Below are 20,727 nucleotides of genomic sequence, written 5' to 3'. Positions count from 1 at the left end.
CTGCCATACAGTGGATACCTTCACATTGTGGAATCAATGGAAATGAAAAAAGCAGATAAGCTAGCAAAGGAAGTTCGCTCAACAACAAGAAGATGAAAATCCTGTCTGCTACACAGAAATGAAGACCATCATCAAGTCTCTGCACAATACCCCTCAGAAGCAAGGTAGTACCATCAACTAAAAAGATTTGAGCAAACAACAATCTGCAGGTTCAGGACAGGACACAAACAGACTCAACCAACATCTGTAGCGAGTTTTGAAGGTCATACCATCACCTATGTGTCCCTGTGGAGAAGCAGAGCAGAATACAGAACACTTTCTGCAGACGTGCAAGTTACACCAGGCACACAGAGAGAAGATATGGGATAAACCAACCCCCATTACAGAGAAACTGTATGGACCTGTGGAAGACCTAAAGAAGACGGCCAGATTTGTTGAGGAGACTGGCATTCAAGTGTAATGGCGAAGGACAAGAAGAAGTAAATATCATCGTAAAAGACTCCTGAATCAAGGGTATGAGGAAATACGTTTCAAGAGGTCTCTTATCAAATTCGTATACAGATATCAGTCCTTGGTTGAAAAATCCTCATTTTCATCTAAAACAATGAGAAATGATTCATTTTTGTAAATTATTCTTTGTGCTGATGTGACACACAATTTCGTTTGAAATGCCTTTACCAATTCAGCGCCATTGCGACTGGTATGTAAGACGTAGAAGGTTCGCAACTTCGTAATCCAACATATTACTTTCATCACCACTACGTCTTTTATACCAGTCGACCCCCCCCCCCCTCCATTATCAGAAAACTTCATATGGACAGTATAAGTGCTATATTTGCTGTTTTCGTATTTTTTTTCTTTTTAACAAAAAAAAAAAAAAAAAAAAAAATCCCGATCCCAAGTACCTGTGTGTACTCCTAAGGAAACTGTCCGGATCACAGACAAAGGTGCTTAATTGCTCCAAATATCAGATATGCGATATATATAACCACGAAGGGTCATCCGAGATTTCGGGTACCTCCCTTCAACTAATTGGTTTTTTTTTCTTTTTTAATAAAATCGAATATAACACCATTTACTTTTCAGCAATCTCTTGAAAAAAATGACGAATCTAATGAATAAACACAGAATTAAAATGTATGAAATCAATAAACAGTTAATATGCAACTATATTGAGTAAGACCTATATATAGAACGATTTATGTTTTGACAATTCCAACCGAGTATTTTTACCTTATCTCATGGACAAATATTATAATATAATTAACAAATACCATTGATACAGATTTGAACACATTTCATGTCTAAATTCCAACAAGTATAGACTTAATATTCAAGCTTAATTGATACAGGGTTGAGATTAGGATTGAGATTAAATGTTTGACACAGTATATGAATTTGGCCAGAAATGATGTGACCCCTTTTTGGTCCCTAATTCATAAAGATCTACAGAGTCATACACAAGTTACTGAACGGACGTTGAAGTGTCTACAGACGACAACAGCATGATACCATCATACTACATCAAACTTATTTTGATGTCATATAAAAACGGTTCCTGTAGATATTATATTTCTTTCTTTGGTTTGTTTCTAAAAACTGCAACCCGTTGTTTCTCTGGGAGAAACTCTGATGTAACTATACTAATGCCCATGACTACATTGGTGTGATGATAGAAAATATGATGGGGCAGAAGTAAGAACGGAAGTTGCGAAGGAAATTTGAAACATAGGCTCCCAGGAGCCTGAATCACTTATCTGGTTAAAGTTTGTCTTTCAAGGGCATTCAATTTAACAAGGAGTTGTCCAACAATTTTGACTCAAAAGTCTTTAGTAGGACTTATCATAAGGATCACTTCAGCTATTGAAAGTTTCTTTCTATCTATCATAGTTTTCAATAAGAATTTTTTATACATCACGGTAACCTCCATGAGTATGAAATAATTGCTCCAACCGAGAAGGAAGTATCCTCTTCCAAGCAAATAACAACGACAAACTACAGTATCTATAACAGTTTATTGTCCACATATAGACAGGATTCTTCACATTAGACTTCTGGTATTATAACATGTATTATGCAATAAATCAAAAATGGTAAAACATATTTCATAATTAAAATCCATATAAATAAAAACCTTTCTACAAGTAAAAAAGATATTTACAGATAAAATGTAACAAAATGTGTGAATGCATCTTAAAATTATAGTACACAAAATCTACAACTTATTTTACATGTTTTGGCATTTCAAAATATACAAATAATGTAGTTATTTCATGGAAGAGAAAAAATGACCATGTTATGAATAATTAGCAACATCAATCAGATCAAAAAATTAAATTAAATAGAAAATTTTTGCAAATTGATAAAATAAATTCCATCAAGTATACTTCCCGTTACCAATTTATATTTTTGGGGGGAAATTAATGACCTTGAAAAATTTTACACAGTAAAACATAAAATCCTTGGACTTATTAGTCCAGTTTCATTTTCTGGCAAAGCTGCAATGCATTGGAATTTTTTCAGGACTGTTTGAAATTAGTTCTTCAAGTTGCCCCAAAATACCATTCAAGTTTATAACCCCATTTGTGCAGGAAATGGATGGATATAGGACAGCACCAGTATTTTTTTAATAAAAAAAAATGTGAATAATGTGATTTGTATCTTGTGAACAGATGATACAACCTCCCCCTTTTCTTACATGCTAAAAGAACACTTCCTTCTATGAAGATAAACATTGTAATAAAAATCAGTGTGAAACCTCTTTTTGATTGTAGAATTTGTTCAGTTCAGGTTAAGAAATATTTTATAACTGATATGAAGGAACTTCAAAATGTGTCTAGTGTAGAGGTAACATTCCCAAATTGTTGAATCTGAGTTTGCCGAGTGCAAACTGTTGATGCACAAATTGCCAACATTTTCTATTTTGGTTCCTAAAACTGAATCTAAGTTCGCCAAATCCAAATTGCCAATGCCCAAATTGCCAACCTTTTTTTTTTTGGTTCTCAAAACTAAATCCAACTTTGCCAAACCCATTCCCGAATTGCCGACTCCTTTTGATTTCAGTTATTTACAACAATAGCTACTAGTATTACCCTATTCTGGAATGAATATAACAATTTTTTTACAAGCCCTTGAAATGTCATTTTCAATTAAAAAGATGCAAACAGCCACACAAATAGTTTAAAAAACCAAAACTAGAAGGAATCGCTAAATCATAATCATACCTCTGATAATATTAAATATAAGTTAGTTTCGGAATTATCACAATATTTGTTAAGGATATGATTTGGTAATTGTAATAGGAGTGAAAATTATATGTTTGACGTTGCAACAACTCAGTACAATAAATGGAGGTAAACACTGTCATTACAACTACCTTCAGGAACTATCATTGCATTCAATTTGGACATACAAAAGAAAACTATATTTAAAATAAACTGTGTGATGGAGTTTTGTAGAAGCTACAGCCCATGGTAAATAAGAATATTCCAATTTACATTAAGTTTTGAAAAAAAAAACCCTTAAACGTAGCCTTAAATGGAATCCTCTATTATTTCATGTTAAGGTCACAATATTTAAATGATTGCTTCTCTTGCTTGTAAGTATTATTATTCAGTTATGATAAAAACAATATATTACAATCAAGCACCTGGTTTTACCAACAAATAACTCGGCATTTGATATAACAATATTTGCATGTAAAATTCATTTCAAACAGATGAAGTATTACATATAAGTCTTAAGGAAAAAAAGGACGCTACCACACGTCAAATACCATAAAGAATTTATTATCTTTGCATATTGTAAATAGTCTTCCAAGTAAAGATTACTGGTATTATAATTCTATTGTGTAAGGCTCAACTTTTTCCAAGAAGTTTAAAAATGAAGGTGTGGCATTGATAAAAAAAAGAGACATTTGATTCTGATTATCATAAACCCATTGTTTTTGTACAGTAAAACTAATTTACTCACAATCTTAATGGGGTTGAAAAACAGAAAGATGAGATACACAAAAATCAATATAAAGAAACTTACATTTAGTTTTTAACAAGTTCAGGATACCTTACAATGCATGTTAAGTTATGTTTTCTTGTATAAACTTGATAACAACAAATAACAGTTGAAGTAAGTTCAATTCTGTGTATTCTGGTCTATATATAGCTGTTTTATTTAAATCTTGAACTTTATACATCAACACCTATAAAACAACTTCTAATAACACCCTTATTGTATCTGTACAAAGAAAGCATGCATATTTCATCTATGTACACCATCAGTTAGCTCATTTTGAAAATAAAACTAGAAGAAATGTTTTCATTAGTGCAGGGATTCACCTGGCACATCTTACACTCATATGATTAGGAAGTTAAGACAAGAATAAGTCATAAGACACATACACAGTACAATTTTGTATTAAATTACAATTTTTCATTTAACAGATTTTAAGTTTAAGGTACTGAAAAAATTTACACAAAATAATTACAGTGGTTACCAAATTTCGTGGTTTTGGAAAGTTATCTTTGGACTCTTGAATTAGTAGATTTGTCTCTCTATCAAACAAAAGAATGGGAAATTTGTGCTTTACCAAACCCACAAATCATGAAAATTGATAACCCATAAACAATAGTTTTTTTTTTTTTTCAAAGTAGATTTGCTAGCTTGATCACTGTATCAAGTTTTAGCTGACAAAAATCCATTTTAGACGGTTATCAGTGCAAATGAATAGCAGTAAAACTAAGCACACACCCCTTACACATGAAGATTTGAAATATTTTTTGTACTGCAGGAGTAAGTTATTTTAACACTAATGCTGCTACTCCATATAAGTTATCAATACAGTAAAACTAACTGTTCAATAAGCTTATGGTATGGTAAGATTATTTTTTTTTATCTACACTATGGCATCATTGATTCAGAACAAATATATTACAGTTACCATTTAGTTAAAAATCAAGAATAATCCACTATAACAAATCAAAATCAGAAATATATACATATGTATATAGCACTTTTGTTACAAACAGGTCCTGTAATTCATTTTAAACAGAAGAGTTTAAAAGATCCAAAAATAGAAACAACCAAATGAATAAAAAATAATGTTCATATATAACAATGACATGCTAAAACTTAAAAGATTCAGTGTCCTGGTTAGCATTACAACTTGATGATGAAGATGAGGATGAAGCTGTTGATGAAACTGACACATTGGACAATCGATTTGGTCTACTTGGAATAGGTGGAGGTGCACTATCTGAATTTTCACGTTCGCATAACTGACGACCACTAGGACTTCGTGTCACAGGAATAGCAGGTACTTGACCATTGTGAGAACTAACAAAACTGTTTCTACAGTCAGGAAAATTCAGAAGATTACTACTATACCTAGTATTGTTTGGGTCCCCGTCAGAAGAATTTCTACCACTTGGAATGGGTGGCATCCTGGGTGAATCACCATCAGCAGAAATTCTTCCTGAGGGTATGGTTGGTATTTTTGGAGAAATTGGTGGAGGATCAGGACCAGTTCCTTGTCCAAACTCAATTTCTCCTGAACTGTTCGAAAATGTTGAAGCTCTTGATGATTTGCCTATAACTGATTTCCGAGGTGGTAATGGTGGTACTGGTGAACTAGAAACAATCAATCCATCATCTGTCTTATCTAAACTTAACAACTGAAATATAAATAAAAAAACACATTTAAATAAACTTGACCTAGATATAAGTAATCTCCATTTCTTAATTTAAAGTTACATAAAACATAATTACTGTATTGTATATGCTACTTGTTTGTTAGTATTTTGACATGACAAAAATATAGGAGTGTTTTAAGACCAATTAATAAAAAAAGCATATCAATAACTATGCAGTGTGACAACTGGACATTTGATCACTTTACATATACATGTGCTGCTGAAAATAAGTCAAGAAAAATTTCCTTGAATATCTACAATTTAAAACTATGTTAAGAAAACATCAATATATTTTAGAACTGTTAGTCTTCATGCAAAGTAGCTCACAAAGAAACTTTAGAAAAGAATTTCCATAACAAGAAAAATACACATGACTTTTCACCATGTAAAAAATAAAACTGATAATTACTGAACAATGCCTCCACTTCTTGAATTTTAAACACCAACACTTTCAGTAATATTCATTATCATAAACACAACAAAATTTATCAACTGTAGAGTAAAGTGAAGAACTCATGGTCACAAGAAAGGTAACAACATATTTCTGTTTACAGACAAATGACAACTTACACAGCTTCATTCTAGATCAAGTAGATATTAATTTTGAAAGCATAAAAACTAAGGCATAATGCATAAATTGATAACAGAATCATATGGCCTTACAAGCAGACAGACAGTAGATAGTTCTGAATTAAGCTCTGTAAGTTAATCATATGCATGTAACTAGGATCCTGACACTTATTAACACTGGACATTTAAATTCAACATTTCTTGTACTGTCAAGTTACATTGAAAAAAAAAACTGAAAAAAAAAAAAAAAAATAGTGAAGTGCAATAGTTTTACCCACATTTTTTTATGCAAATGTAGACATAATTTTTAAGATATTTCATATTCTAATTTTCTCAAATATAGTCAACAGTTGCATTGACTTATTATCTTTACAAATCTGTAATTGTCAAATTGGTTAAATATACCTGTAAATCTGAGGTAAATAAAGTATTTATTTCAAAATAGGATTTTCTAACATTTTGTTGTTCACTTCATTATACTTAGTTCTGTTAATGAGGACCACAATCATTGATTCTATTTGAAATGATAACATGTAATGTTACTTGTAAAACTGTGAACTATTTAGACTAGCTTTGAGGTTTGTAATTTTGTTTCAGTTTAAATGGATTCAAACTGTAAATGCACACTGTAACCAAGCTCAGTGTATGGTACATGGTCTCTGCATTAATGCTAGTCATAATTAATACAATGCACACTAATAAAAAGTAATTATAAAAGAGTGTGTTACTTTATGAACTATCAAGAACGTTTTTCCTGAAAAATGTCTTTCAAATAATATGGAGGGTGTAACTTGTTATTTGATTTTTAAACATTTTTTTCCAGCCATTATTCTGTTTTCCTGATTACATATTTAATCAATAACAACAAAACCTCTAAGTTTACTAAAATCAATGTGCTTGATAGCATTGTCATTTTTTAATTAATGTGAAAATTGTGGCATGAACAAAATTTCAAAGATTATATGATGTTAAATAAAATTGTGATCATACATTTGCATTTTAAAATACTATTAAGAAGTGTCCTTTTTATTATGTTTAAACTGAAAATCAATCTATTCTACAGATGCAACATCATACAAATTTACAAATTTTGTTCCACTTTACCTTTTCCCCAGTTTTAAATTTATCCAAAAGTTTATGTGCAAAAGCTATATTAACAGAGTATTTATCTTACATAACAATTAGACTTAAATAAAACCAATAGCAGCTGAAGATAATAATTTCCTTAACATAAGATTTTCGAAAACAAGAAACTTTCATCAATTTGAATTTTTCCTGCCAATTTTACTTGCTTGAAATCACTGCCCTTCACTTCCTGTTTATTTATGGTGAAATATTAATGATAGGATGGATAATTTGACTTATAAGTGTGTTAAAATAAAAAATTTTAGCATATTTTATCCTTCCAGACACATTACCGCAAGAAATAAATTCCCTAAATGTAAATTTATTACTAAATATCTTTTCAGGCCAAAAAAGAGTCCCATAAATCTTGAGTTGATTTGAAGACTAGATCTTAATTTTATTTGCAGAAATAACAGAATATTATTGAGCTGATTAATTGCAAGAAACATATTTACCTGTTGTAAAAGAGGTATTGAATGATATAAAAGGAATTACATTTGGACTATATTTTTGTGTAGTGTACAGAAATAGTAGGTAAGTTCCAATGATAGACCGGGGACATAAGGTATTTTAATCCTGAAGGATCAAAAACCCAAATAACCCCCATGACCTTTGAATGCAATGTTAGACTCAATAGGGTGCAACTTGATATGAATGCAACAGTTGGGACACTCCATTTAAGATTTATACATCTTTGAATTTGGAATATGATAATTATTTGAAACAGAATAGGTTTCTGACACAGAGAGAATGTAGTCAAATAACTAAAAGAATTGTATTTGGAGCAATTATCTCCAAAATCAAAAATGTAAACACATGGTTACATTCATAGCATATCAAAGAACCACAAGAAATCAAAATAAACCAAATAAAGAATATGGTAACAAAGTTTATAACAAATTTCAGAAAAGGCTTATTTTTGCCATAACACCCCAAGTCAATCCCAACCTTCCTTATGTAGTATACATAACTCTGTCATTAAATTCACAGAGATCCATATTTTTTAACTCATGTTACTGTTTGGCCCAAATTATCAAAGACAAGTACAGCATGCCATAACATTATACAACCACATTTTTGTAGTAAAATAATAAAAGGGAACAACAGTTTATAAACTGCAGTGTGAACAATGTCAAGGCATTTGCAGGTATATCACAAAGCTTGCATGCATATAAACTTCCTTTTTCCACATTTTTGTTATTTTGGGGATAATCTCTGTTTAAAAAAAAATAAATACTAAAGGCATTGGGGAAGAACTTGCAGAGATCCAACCAAAGGCAGGTACATAGCATACCTGATCAGTACCAATAGAGCACACCCTGACCTGATCATATACAAGTACAAAAAGAGTCACCATGAATTAGTCTGTGTAGTAATAAAATACCTTCTTCTAGAAAGCCAGATTTAAAACAAGTGACCTACTTTAGTTTTGTACCTTCATAAAAGTTAGATGAAATAGCAGAATTTAGTTTGCTAATACTTACAATTCACCAGAAGAAAATCTATCAATTATTGAAGCAGTCTACTTAAAAGTACATTCACAAAAATTTTACTAAAAATCCTGTTTATTTCCACATACATTAAAAACATTCGTGTTTTCTATCACAGATCTCAAAAATCTAAAACATTTACAGGTAGTTTTCACACCCTGACTTGCAAAAAAGTAGGGCTGTCTACTTTCCTTACACAGAGGGGTATCCTTTTCTTATATACAGTACTCCTTCTACACCACTGAATGGAATTTAATGAAATTTTCACCAAATATTTATCAAATATTGAAGAAGTTCACCTCCTACTCAAGATGTAATTTTTATTTTTTTGTGATTTTTGGGTGGAAGGGGGTCCAGTAGCAAAACACAGAGTGAAATTTAATGTAACTTTCACATATTCCTCTTCTTGTAGATTATGATATGAATATTAGATGTTTAAATTTCTTTTTCTGAAGGGGGGGGGGTCATTAGTAAAACATTAACTTTATCCTCAATGAATATTGGTTACACATCTATAATCTTATGATACTGTATTAAATGAAACTTTCACATTAAACATTGTAGATATGTACTTCCTTTATTGATTTGGATTTTTATGATTTTTTGTTTTTATTTTTGGGGGAGCTACATATCGTGGTAGCAAAAGACTTATCTGACATTTAATTGAAAGTATATCACACTTTTTGTTGAAAGATCATCCATTTCCTGTTTTCATTCATATATATTATTTACTGCTTGATAAAAATCATTAGCTTTATATAACTATATAATTATATGACTATGAAAAGAAAAATATCTTTAAAATAAGAACAATTCAATAAATTCATGGCAAACACATTTCCATCATCATACTATTACTAAAATCTTGACTTCACACTGCAGATCACAATGAAATATCATATGTTCCAAGTTTTTATTACATAGTTATTGAAGACAAATAGAATGTAAAGAAAGAACATAACAGACAAATATCTATACAACTGATTAAAAGTGGCATTGCTGTAATGGATGGTATGATGTGGAAGATATACAATTTTGTGCATTTAAGCAAGTCCCATGGGAGTTTGACCTGATAATATAATAGGCATTGCAATGACTCACCGTAGGCTGCTGAATTTAGAAAAGTGGAAGAATATTGTTTATCATACATAAAATTTTAATTCATTGTTATATACAGATACTGTACCATGCTGTTTAGTTCAAGTAAAATGATTTTAATGAAGGCAGTAATGAGTTGGACCATTACCTATTTACCAGCTGTGGTCTTACTTGGCTAAAATTAACAATGTCAAATGTAACAAATGTTCACATATTATTTTTCGCCCCATAACAATCCCATTCCCCACCAAAAAAACAGAAAAAAAAAATTAAATAACAAAAAAAACCAAAAAAAAACCAAATAATTCAGCAAAATCATTGACATGCCTTAAAATGTTTAAAAGTCCTAAAAGTCTTAAATTTATTGTAATCATACAATATATTGTGGCTAATGACACATGCAAATTTCACAATTTTCTAATTTAATCTCTTTGTTGAAAATTTATCACACACAGAAATTATGCATAGTTAACATGTTGCATAAAGAAAATCTGAATCATTACATTCCTAAATGATATATTGTCAATAATGTAACATCTAAAAGATTTTTAAAAGACAGAAGAGGAAAAACCTACGGACAGGAACACAATCTAGGTAATTCATATGTAAAAGCTTTCTAAGTTTCAACATATTTATATTCATGGGTGATATTTTTCTGGGGTCATGCAATAAAATAATGACATGCAAATATATATATATATTGGATGTATGTTATGGTACTTTATTACAAAAAAAAAAAAAAATTAAATAAATGCACATGCATCACACTCTACAATCATTAGAACAACATTTACTCTTTTAATGGATTTCCTAGGTTCCCACAAAGTATAAACTCAGAAACGAATTCTTACAAATTGAAAATTATAAATGATTTCTTTTTCCACATGCTTAAAATACCCCAAATTGTTTCAAATATCATTTAGTTCACTAAAGTGGAGAGGGAGTTCTTTTCATGTTATACATACTTTTTTTACAAGGTATACCTGCTATTAAACAGGAAGTTGTGAACTGGCAAAACAAGATTTATGTCAAAACTGTTTTCTATATCTTAAAGTATTTGACCGAATAGGTACTGAGAAAATAGAAACAAAACTTTTCTCAGGTAACCAGATAAGATAACTGCAGTAGCCAGTAATTAGATCACAGTTGTGTTTTTAAAGAAATTTGCTATTTTACACAGTATGAAATTTAAAAAAAGTTGCCACAGATTTAGATTTTCAATACTGATATAAAAAATATGCTGACCTAGAGTACAATGGTTATTGAACCATCAATGATATAACAATACCATATTTTTTCATTTGTATGGCATTTTCACTTAATAACATTTTCTAGAAACTGATAATATCAGATATCAACATTAAAAAGACACCACACTAAAGCTAGCCATTTGTAGGTGATATATATATATACTATTTATATTGGTTGAGCACTTGTAAAAGCAGAAATATTCTTTTCTTTCATGCCGAGATATGTGTAATACACATTCATACTTTAATACTTCTATTTTTCTCATTAATTTACAATAAGAAAAAAATATTAACAAAAAAAAACAATAATAATATATAAGGAAAAGGCAAATTACAGTAGGTATGATAGATTTAGTAAAGTGAAACTTGGAATCTGGCCATTGTAAAGTAGACAGTTTGGGGCATAAGTTTCATGAAAATTAGGCCCCGAAAATATATGTGTGTTTCCTATTACACCATTGAAAACAATAGGATGGGTAGGTAGGGATAATTTTTTTCATTTTACTATTTTTTTCTGTACATTGAGACTATAGGCGAAACATTCTGACTTGAACAGTTCTTTTTAAATTGACAAGAAAACTTTAGGATAAACTCTCTTCAGCTAGAAAAAATAGGGAAGGAACGGTAGAAGGAAACATAACTCTTTTTAATTTGGCCTTAGTTGCTATAAATATTGCTGCTTGTACAAATAATTTGTTAATGACATGAGTGACTTACGAGGTTTTCATACGAATTAGATTTGTTTGGATTTGTTCTGGCATCTTTGGGTGTAAGTAGAAGGGTTTGTCGTGGTACAAATGATCTGACCTGGTATCCACAAAGAACACACACAAATATAATAATGTAGTTTAAAACTACAAAACAATGCTCTGGTCACTAGAAATACACCTGCATTTCAATTTTCAAAAAGAAATGAGCCATGGCTCCTGAGTGGTAAATGTAGAATATATTATAATGAAACTTAACCTATTTTTATGGTATGATTTTTTTTCAAGTTTACTTTCTAACAAAAAAAAACTGAAAAAGAAAAAAAATCAACATTCACCATAAGTTAGTGAACCATGAAAATATAAAATACAGTAATACTCTCAATAGTAGGGTCCAATAATTTTTTACTTCCACCTCTAGTCCTTCTATTACTTAAACAGTATGAATACCTTGGATGTTGAGTGTTTCTTTGGTATTTCTGGTGGGGCTCCTTCCTCAGGAATATTACCAGAAGATGTACTTGAAGGCATGTAGAATGGGCGGGGCACACCTGCAGGGAAGGGGTCTGAAAATAAAGAAACCACTAAGTTTACAAAGTATCAATAGTTGTTGGGGGGGGTCATTTAAGTACATGTACATGTAACTGTCGAGCTGTCATCTAACATCATATATAAATATCTGTGAGGTTTATAACTCACCAGAGAAAAATAGTAGTATGTACAATGAAGCATACGAAAAATAGATGTTCTTTGAAGCATTTTGGAAAGGGGGTTCAAAGGCTTTTATTTGATCATTGGAAAGGGGGTTCAAGGCTTTATCTGATAATTTTTGCACTAATTTTGTATGAAATAAACATAATTTTGTTGGAAAAGGGGAAGGAATTCTGGGAGATAGAACCCTAACAAACCCCCTTCTGGATCCATCACTGAATTAAATGTAACCAAGAAAATGAAAATATGACAATGTGGATTCCTGAATACAAACCTGATCGCTTCCTGTCGGGTATCGGTGGTTTTTTTTTGTATATCACAGATGTTGCACTTCTTTGTGGTGATTTGCTTGGTTGAACATTACGTTCAATCACAGCTGAAAAAATAATTAATATTATAAATAAATATAAATATATGAAAAAAATAAAGTTTAAATGATAAACCAGTATACATTTGTACATGTATATCCAAAGATAAAAAGAGTCAATCAGGATAAATTTAAACATCCCTAATTAACAGTATAATGACAACTGATTTTATCAATAGGACTAATTTATCTAAGGTAATTTTAACAATCTTTCAGACATACCTTTTATTGCCAGTTAGTACATGATAAGTAGCAGTATCTTTAATAAAAAGTAAATGGTTTATGTTGTTTACAGCTATAACATTGGAGTGTTCAGATCAGAGGTTTACAAAATACCAAACTTGTCTTAAATGGATCTGACGTAAGAGCTGTAGACAGTGAAAACATTGATGGTATGATCACCAAACCACTTTTCCATACATATCTCAGTTATAATGTGCTATTATTATACTTACGTTTTGGATGTTCAACTGGTGGTTTACTTGTCACAGTACTGGGACTCTCAGCCTAAAAAAAAAGACCAACATTACTATATCAATGTACATTTATGGTTGTATTATAATAGTGTCCCAGGATGAATCATACATATCCTTTCAGAATGTCCAAGTACTAGGTAACCTCCTCTTGGTCACACTATTATTCTCTTTTTCATCATTTTATAATTAATCAATGACAAATAAGGCACCTTATCAATAGCCATTGAAAGTTTTTTCTATAGTTGGCATCACGACATTTAAAACAAATGGTTGCTTCAGACCTAAAATGAGAGCCCTGACTCTTATTATTGTACTGGATGTTTAATTAAAAAGAAGTATAAATAAACGTACGTTCCATTACGCCCCAGAATTCATTCACTCTGAAACCATTACTCACATGCTTTATGTTGTTATTATAAAAGTTAGATTTAAACTTTATCTACTTAGAACATAAGGAGAATGAAAGTGGTGAGTATGTCTAAGAGACAACAACCCCAATGGGATGAACAAATTGTTCACAATGTCATCCTTATAAATGATGTAATCAACAAAACCAGATCATTAAATGAGAAATATTAAAATAATTTTTGTAGTTGAAAAAACAATAATGTTTATATACATATACTTAAAAAAAAACTATCTGAAATACCCTGGTATAAAATTTCCTTATTTGTGAAAAGCCGATATGATTCTCCCCTAATATGGGAGAGTTAGACTTACAGACCATAGTTCAAACTGGAAATCAATACACCTAACTTGGTAAGATTGAATAAAATTATGAAAGAGGTTTCTATCTCTCAGTTTATGAAGCTCACACAAACTGAAAAAAAATTTGTATACCTTCAATGACAACAAATACAAAGTCCATCTAAATGAGTTAGAGCTACTACATCATACACACACATCTATATATTATACTACATGTATAACATGCTAAATTCTATATACTAGTACACTGTAATATTAGTTTGTGAGAAAGATGACCTTAGTGACAAAGTGAGTAGAAGGTTAAAATATCACTTCAAATGACAACACATGTATACTGAATACTGTAATCCAATGTGATACTTCCATAAAGGTCAATTCTGACTTTCTAATGCATGGTAAATGTCATTGTGACTGCTTTTTTTATCAATTTAGATTGAAGATCAGAATTGATACAGCAGTTGCCAGGGCATTTAGATTTGTAAAGCCTATTAGCATCTGCAATTATCTTTCCACAGGAAAGTAGTCCCATTGGCAAACATCATTAAGTTGGGCATAAATGCAGATTGTAAGGTCTACTGTAGGTATTTCTGATAAATCAAATTTAATTCTATGCTATTGACACCAACAAACAAACCCAGTACACAACTTTTACTGCCAACTTAATATGCTAATTCATTTGGTTTGTATTAAACAACAGTTGACCTCTAACCTCTTACCAGTACCTGTTCATTTATATGCATTTGCCGGAATACACTAGTCGTTCACTGTCTATATATTTAAGTTGCATACAAATGCTTTCATAAACAATTTGATGTTTAGCTAAAAATTAAGCCCCTACGAGATTATAAATAGTCATCTATCATAGAAATGAAATATAAAGTAGAATGCTGATTACCAATTGTAAGAGCTGTCTCTAGTCTAGGTATTTCATGCAGGCCCCAGCAGATCCAAATATTTATGATTGCAGTCAAGAAACTTATATTTAGAAAAGGGTTCCATGCAATTATTTACTGCTCAATTTTTATGTTTTTGTTGCTATTTTTTAACAAAAGTGTAGCATAATCTCCTAAACCATCCTGATGTATCACTAACTGTATTGTGTATTTTATAACGGTTACCGCCTCATGACATCAGAAGCCCAGAGATGACTAGAAAAAATAAAACTTTGCTTAGACAAAGGTATAGGAATTGCGATAAAGCATTTCTCAGGAATGGTGTCAATCTGCCATCTTGTGATATTGCTTTTTGTAATAATCATTCTATTTGGCTATTTGGCCGTGTGTTATGGTAATAGAGCTGTGGGTGCAACAGGGCCTTTAAGTGTGTGGTTATTGTTTCGTGAACCAGATATAATTGTTGAAATTACAGTATATTCTAAGACTTTTGCATTTATGTTAATGTACATGTCTCTGGAACTAGGTGCCCAGAAACTCAGCGCTTTTACATGAAACATAGGTGTTTATGTGATAACCTGTAGATAGACAGTTTCAATATGGAGGTCAATAAATTGAATGTAGGAAATGGGAAAGTCCAACTAGAAGTTTGTAGTTCAATTATGCAATATGTCAGAGAGTTTTGTGTTCATTTAAACCAATACCGAACCTAAATAATACGTAAACAGGTGTACTGCTATGATGTATCATGAATTTCGGTATGTGTAATTTTTATGTCCTTCGTAATCAAAATGGTGAATTTAAACATAAATCAATGAGTTCAATATTAACAATTTACAACAATAAGCTTGTATTTAGATATATTTGAATTCAATCCCTGTTCTTGTCTTTGATCTCCTATTTTTCAATTTGAGAAGTAAAAAATCAGTATAATGCTTGATATAAATTGATTCGGTACATGAGTATTTTGATTTAAATTATGACCACACATATATATATATTTCATTTTATAAATATTTTACTTGTAAAAATAAATAGCTCAAAAGATAAGCTTATTGAAAAATAATGTAAATGAACACCATAAGGGTGAGTTCTAGCTCCACTCAGATGAATTAAGTAACAGTCCATATAAAAATGGTGGATGTGATTTGTGGTATAGAAAAACCCACTGAACAAACAATTCTTTTTTTCGTGTACATATGCTATATATTTATGAAATGATAGTCCTTTCTGCATACAGATATGTTTTTTTGAGAAACCAAACAGTCATTCCCACTATTCATTATGAAAATCTGATGACAAACTAATATGGTTATGTGGTCTGTAAATACTTCTGAGTTACAAATAAAAGTGAATGTGTTTTTATATAGACTGTAACTTAAAAAACTTTTTAAAATTTTTTAAATGATCAGGTTTGTTGATTGTTTGACAAGACTGGTACTCTCTGCCTCCACACCTTTAACTTTCAACAACCAGTATTTTTAATTCAATGTTATATTTGAAACCTTTGCGGCTGATTTTTTCAAAATATTTCTGTAGGAAAAATATAAAGCTCAAAAGAAATTTTTCAAAATAAATTCAAAATTTACAAGAAATAAAAGATGTTTATGAACAGTATAGCTTGTTAACTGTTGAAAACTAAATTAAATTTCAGTTTTAACAAGTTTATACAAAACAATGCAACTTATATCACTTCAGCAAACCTGAAAAGCTTGAGTGTTTGATTTTACTTGGTTATTTATAGCACATGTATTCTCATATTCAATTTTATGATAATCCTACACACTAAATCTGCGCATGCAAGTTATCCACCACACACTAAAAAAAAAAAATTTTTAAAATTTAAAAAAAAGACAACACCAAAAGGGAAAAAAACCTTGCATAATTTTTATAACCACAAATAAGCAAATAATAAAGTTTGCGTCAACATGCCAATAAAACAGGTAATTTTACAAATCTGAAATTTCCCATAGGTATAAAGAAAATGTTTTAATGGAGCAGCCACATGCTGACAATAATTCATAACCACAAATCTTAGGTATACCTGAATGAAAATATGGTCACTAAACTGCAGAGATAAAGGTCTGCTACCATGATGATATGTTGGTATCCGGGGAGGAAAATGATGGCTGTATCGCCTCCTATCCACCTTGGAAGGGGAGGTAATAATGATTGGTATATCCTGTGTCAAACATGCAAAGGTGCAATGTGTAGAAAAAAGACAGTCAAGAATTTCTTTCAATTATCAAATTGAATTAATTTATCCATAATTCTTTAATAATAATTCCAAAACAAAAGGGATAATTGTAATATTAATGATTAAAAAAAGTTTTAACAATTTGAATTTGAAGATTTTTCCAAAACCTGTTTATGTTATAAATGTTTCTTTCAAGCATATGCAAAACCTGGTAAAAAAAAATGTTGTTTACCTTCTAATTTTACACAACACTGTTGTCAAACCATTCACTATGACTGAATATTAAATGTTAAATGTTTTAGTTGTTGCATAAAAAATGAAAAAAAAAAAATGAAACAAATTTTCCAAAACTTCTTTAGTGAAATTAAATTTTCCTATAAAGAACTTTTGAATGATTAATGGTGTGGTTACAGATATAATTGAAAAATAAATGGACAAGCAATGAGAACTCAAAAGCAACAAGTAATGGCTAATAAATTGTATAAACTTAAGCAGAATGTATAAGCAAGAAGATAAGTCAGCAGCACATGATAAATACCAGCTACTACAACAAAAGCCTCTATCATGGGTCTGGAAATAGTCATAGAAATAATTAAAAATAGGCAAGGTCATTTTTAGATAATTTCTAAATCATTGTAGTTTTGCCCAAGATTCCTTGCTAACTCAACCATAATATTATAATTAGTTTAAGATATATAGGACAATCTTTGGTTCTATCTTAATGTCCATCAACCCTGCTTTTAATTATATACTTATTTTTTCCTCTAACAAGAGAGTATTATGACAAAAAAAAGTTATAACAATTACATTGTAGTTAAAACTAAGTCCCATTTGAAAAAAAATAACCATAAAAGAAATTTCTTACCAGTTTCATCATGTTTTTGGAGCCTTTTTAAAATCTAGTTAGCAAATTAGATGATTGGTATTTCATTTGCACATTACAAGGTTTTGGATAACATGGCAATTTGTCATATCATCATTGAGAAAATTGATATGGACCAACACAATTTTCAGACCCCTAATCTATTCAAAATAAATCTATCTCCTTAACCATATAATAAAATACATGCACTAATAATCATTAATCATCGTTAAAAATCTAACTCCATGCTAAATCTGCTCAGGCTGAAGCTACCAGAGTAAATAATTTGAGCTACTGCTTTTCTAACTATCAAAGCAATGTTACTTAGTGCAAGCAGTTCTAAACTGTTATTAAAAGAATTTTTAAGTTTCTACCGGATTTTACTTTTTAAAGCATTTTTAGGAGTCTAGAGCAAATAAAAATTGATGTAGCACCTACATAGCCTGAACTGTCAGCAACAGAACACTTCATAGCCTGAACTGTCAGCAACAGAACCTACATAGCCTGAACTGTCAGCAACAGAACACTTCGCTCAATTTAAATTTAGAACTGTAAATGCAATATGGATATGAATATTTAGTCAATAGTTGGTTTTGTTCACTATGTTTTCTGTATACCTACCGTTGTAGACAAATCAATCAAATCTTCTCTATCTCTGGAGTCAGATGATATCACTGAGGATCTGTTACTAAAAGGTAAAATAAGGATACTTTTGCTTTGAGGAAGAAATTGAGAGATCTTTGCAACTTAAATAGTAAAATAGAGAAGATAGAGAGGGTATTCAATAATTTAGGACGACAACAACCCCAACAATACATAACTGGCAGAAAAATAAACCCAGCTTTCATCTTTAAGAAAAACAAAATTGATATTAAATAATGCCCATTGATGTTAGTTGATACATTACAATAGTTCTCAGTGGTAAAAAAGTACATTCCCAAGACTGTAGTTGTATTATTTCAACTCATAGAAACTTCGAATTCTAGATAAATAATTTGTTCATAAAAAGACAACTGATATCATATTTTTTAGGATTCTGTAACAGACAAAACACTACGAAATTTGTTACAATAATATGTATATCCCCAAAGGCTACTTTTATAAGGTTGAAATTGACAGTCAGGACTGTACATACCTTCCACTGGAGTGTTGAGAGTTGGGTGTACCAGGTCTAGGGTCTATAAAACTACCCATTCCTGAATCCCATTTCTTCAGATCATTATGTAATGCCTAGTAAAAGAAACAAAAATTTTAATTCAATTCCACATAGCCATATTGGACAGAATGGATGTGCCAAACTATAAAATAGCCTTATAATATATGACATAAAAAGATATGATTGTCACTATCAGTATCACTGTGTTATTATACCAGCGAAGTTGACACATAAACTTGAGTAATGGAAACAGATTTTTGTAAAATCAAAATTTAAACACATCTGTTTGTGATAAAATAGTTAAGGTTAAGATATAATGTACCACAAGTGATAAAGGCTATGAGAATGATTTACATTCTTTTAAGCCTGTGTAGGCCACACATCAAGGGTATAACAAAGGATGATAACTCACTGATTTTAACTCCTTTTTATAGCCCACTTTCTTCATCAGTTTCTTCAATTCTTCATCTAAACTCTGAACAAGTCTGTCCAGCCCATCACTTCTATCTTTCTTCATAATTCCCATGCCCTGTTCCAGCAAGCTCATCTGTATTTTAAAATCAATCCACATTAAATTACTGACATGAATGTATGTACATGTATATAGTCTGGGTTTGAGAAAACATCTTGATGTTTGATATTTCCTTTATTTCCTATCACTCAAATATTACATGATCAGGACACTTAAAATCAAAGATCAATCATTTATTAATAAAAGAACTTTAGTAAGCAATCTCACAAAACCCAACATGCCTACATTTGGACTCTTTAAAAAAAAGTCTCCCTGTACCCAAAATAGTGGTCCCCCTTGACCAATTTTAGTGTAAACGAATCCCATCCAATCTTTTATTCTACTAACCATTCACCAAAGTTTGAAGGAAATCTGTCAAAAAAAATGGAAGGGCAATCCAAGCAACAAGTCAAAATCAACTGTATTTACGTTATCACCCCTACTAAAAGTGGTCTTCCTTGACTAATATATCAATGCCATCAAAACTAACATTAACTTGAATTACAAGGAAATTGGTAAAAAATGGAGGCAATATCTAGGTGTCAAAATGGAGGTACTATCTAGGTGTCAAAATGGAGGCACTATCTAGGTGTCAAAATAGAGGCACTATCTAGGTGTCAAAATGCTATGCAAAACAGATGAACAGATGGTTAATCCAACAGATGGATTAATCAAAAACATTATATCCCTGCAACTCATTACATAGGACACAAAACAGTATAATAACAAATATCATTTTCAGGTGATAATGAACCTTGTCCCAGATTGCTGGACTATTAACTCATTGTTTATTATTTCAAGCACATAAAGCAATCCTACAACTTAAACCATTATCTCCCAAATTTCTAGGGGTAAATTACAACAACAAAAATATGACTGTAAAATTCTTGATAAATTTTCTTGGCTTATATTTCAAAGC

General features: G+C 30.7%; 1 protein-coding gene across 14 annotated transcripts in view; it reads right to left on the bottom strand.

Moving 5' to 3' along the window:
* Positions 1–2,000: 2,000 nt before the first annotated feature.
* Positions 2,001–20,727, bottom strand: part of LOC148627433 (dedicator of cytokinesis protein 3-like) — a 101,189-nt gene continuing 82,462 nt past the window's right edge. For 8 of the 14 annotated variants that reach the window (XM_088573009.1, XM_088573029.1, XM_088573046.1 and 5 more), the window contains 9 exons: positions 19,710–19,844; positions 19,277–19,371; positions 18,763–18,829; positions 17,127–17,264; positions 13,461–13,512; positions 12,913–13,014; positions 12,378–12,493; positions 11,938–12,027; positions 2,001–5,669 (listed from right to left, as the gene is read on the bottom strand). In XM_088573009.1, coding sequence (XP_088429135.1) covers positions 5,121–5,669; positions 11,938–12,027; positions 12,378–12,493; positions 12,913–13,014; positions 13,461–13,512; positions 17,127–17,264; positions 18,763–18,829; positions 19,277–19,371; positions 19,710–19,844 — 1,344 coding nt within the window. In that variant the 3' untranslated portion in view covers positions 2,001–5,120. Of the gene's footprint in view, positions 5,670–8,866; positions 8,885–10,118; positions 10,146–11,937; positions 12,028–12,377; positions 12,494–12,912; positions 13,015–13,460; positions 13,513–17,126; positions 17,265–18,762; positions 18,830–19,276; positions 19,372–19,709; positions 19,845–20,727 lie in introns of all 14 variants that reach the window. The other 6 variants (XM_088573109.1, XM_088573119.1, XM_088573103.1 and 3 more) reach the window with 6 other exon arrangements.

This window comes from Perna viridis, chromosome 1 (genome assembly GCF_037379345.1).
Source record: "Perna viridis isolate PV_CMFRI_1.1 ecotype Kerala chromosome 1, ASM3737934v1, whole genome shotgun sequence".
Lineage (NCBI taxonomy): Eukaryota > Metazoa > Mollusca > Bivalvia > Mytilida > Mytilidae > Perna > Perna viridis.
The sequence above is the reverse complement of the archived record's forward strand: the minus strand, read 5'-3'. Positions and strand labels throughout refer to the sequence as shown.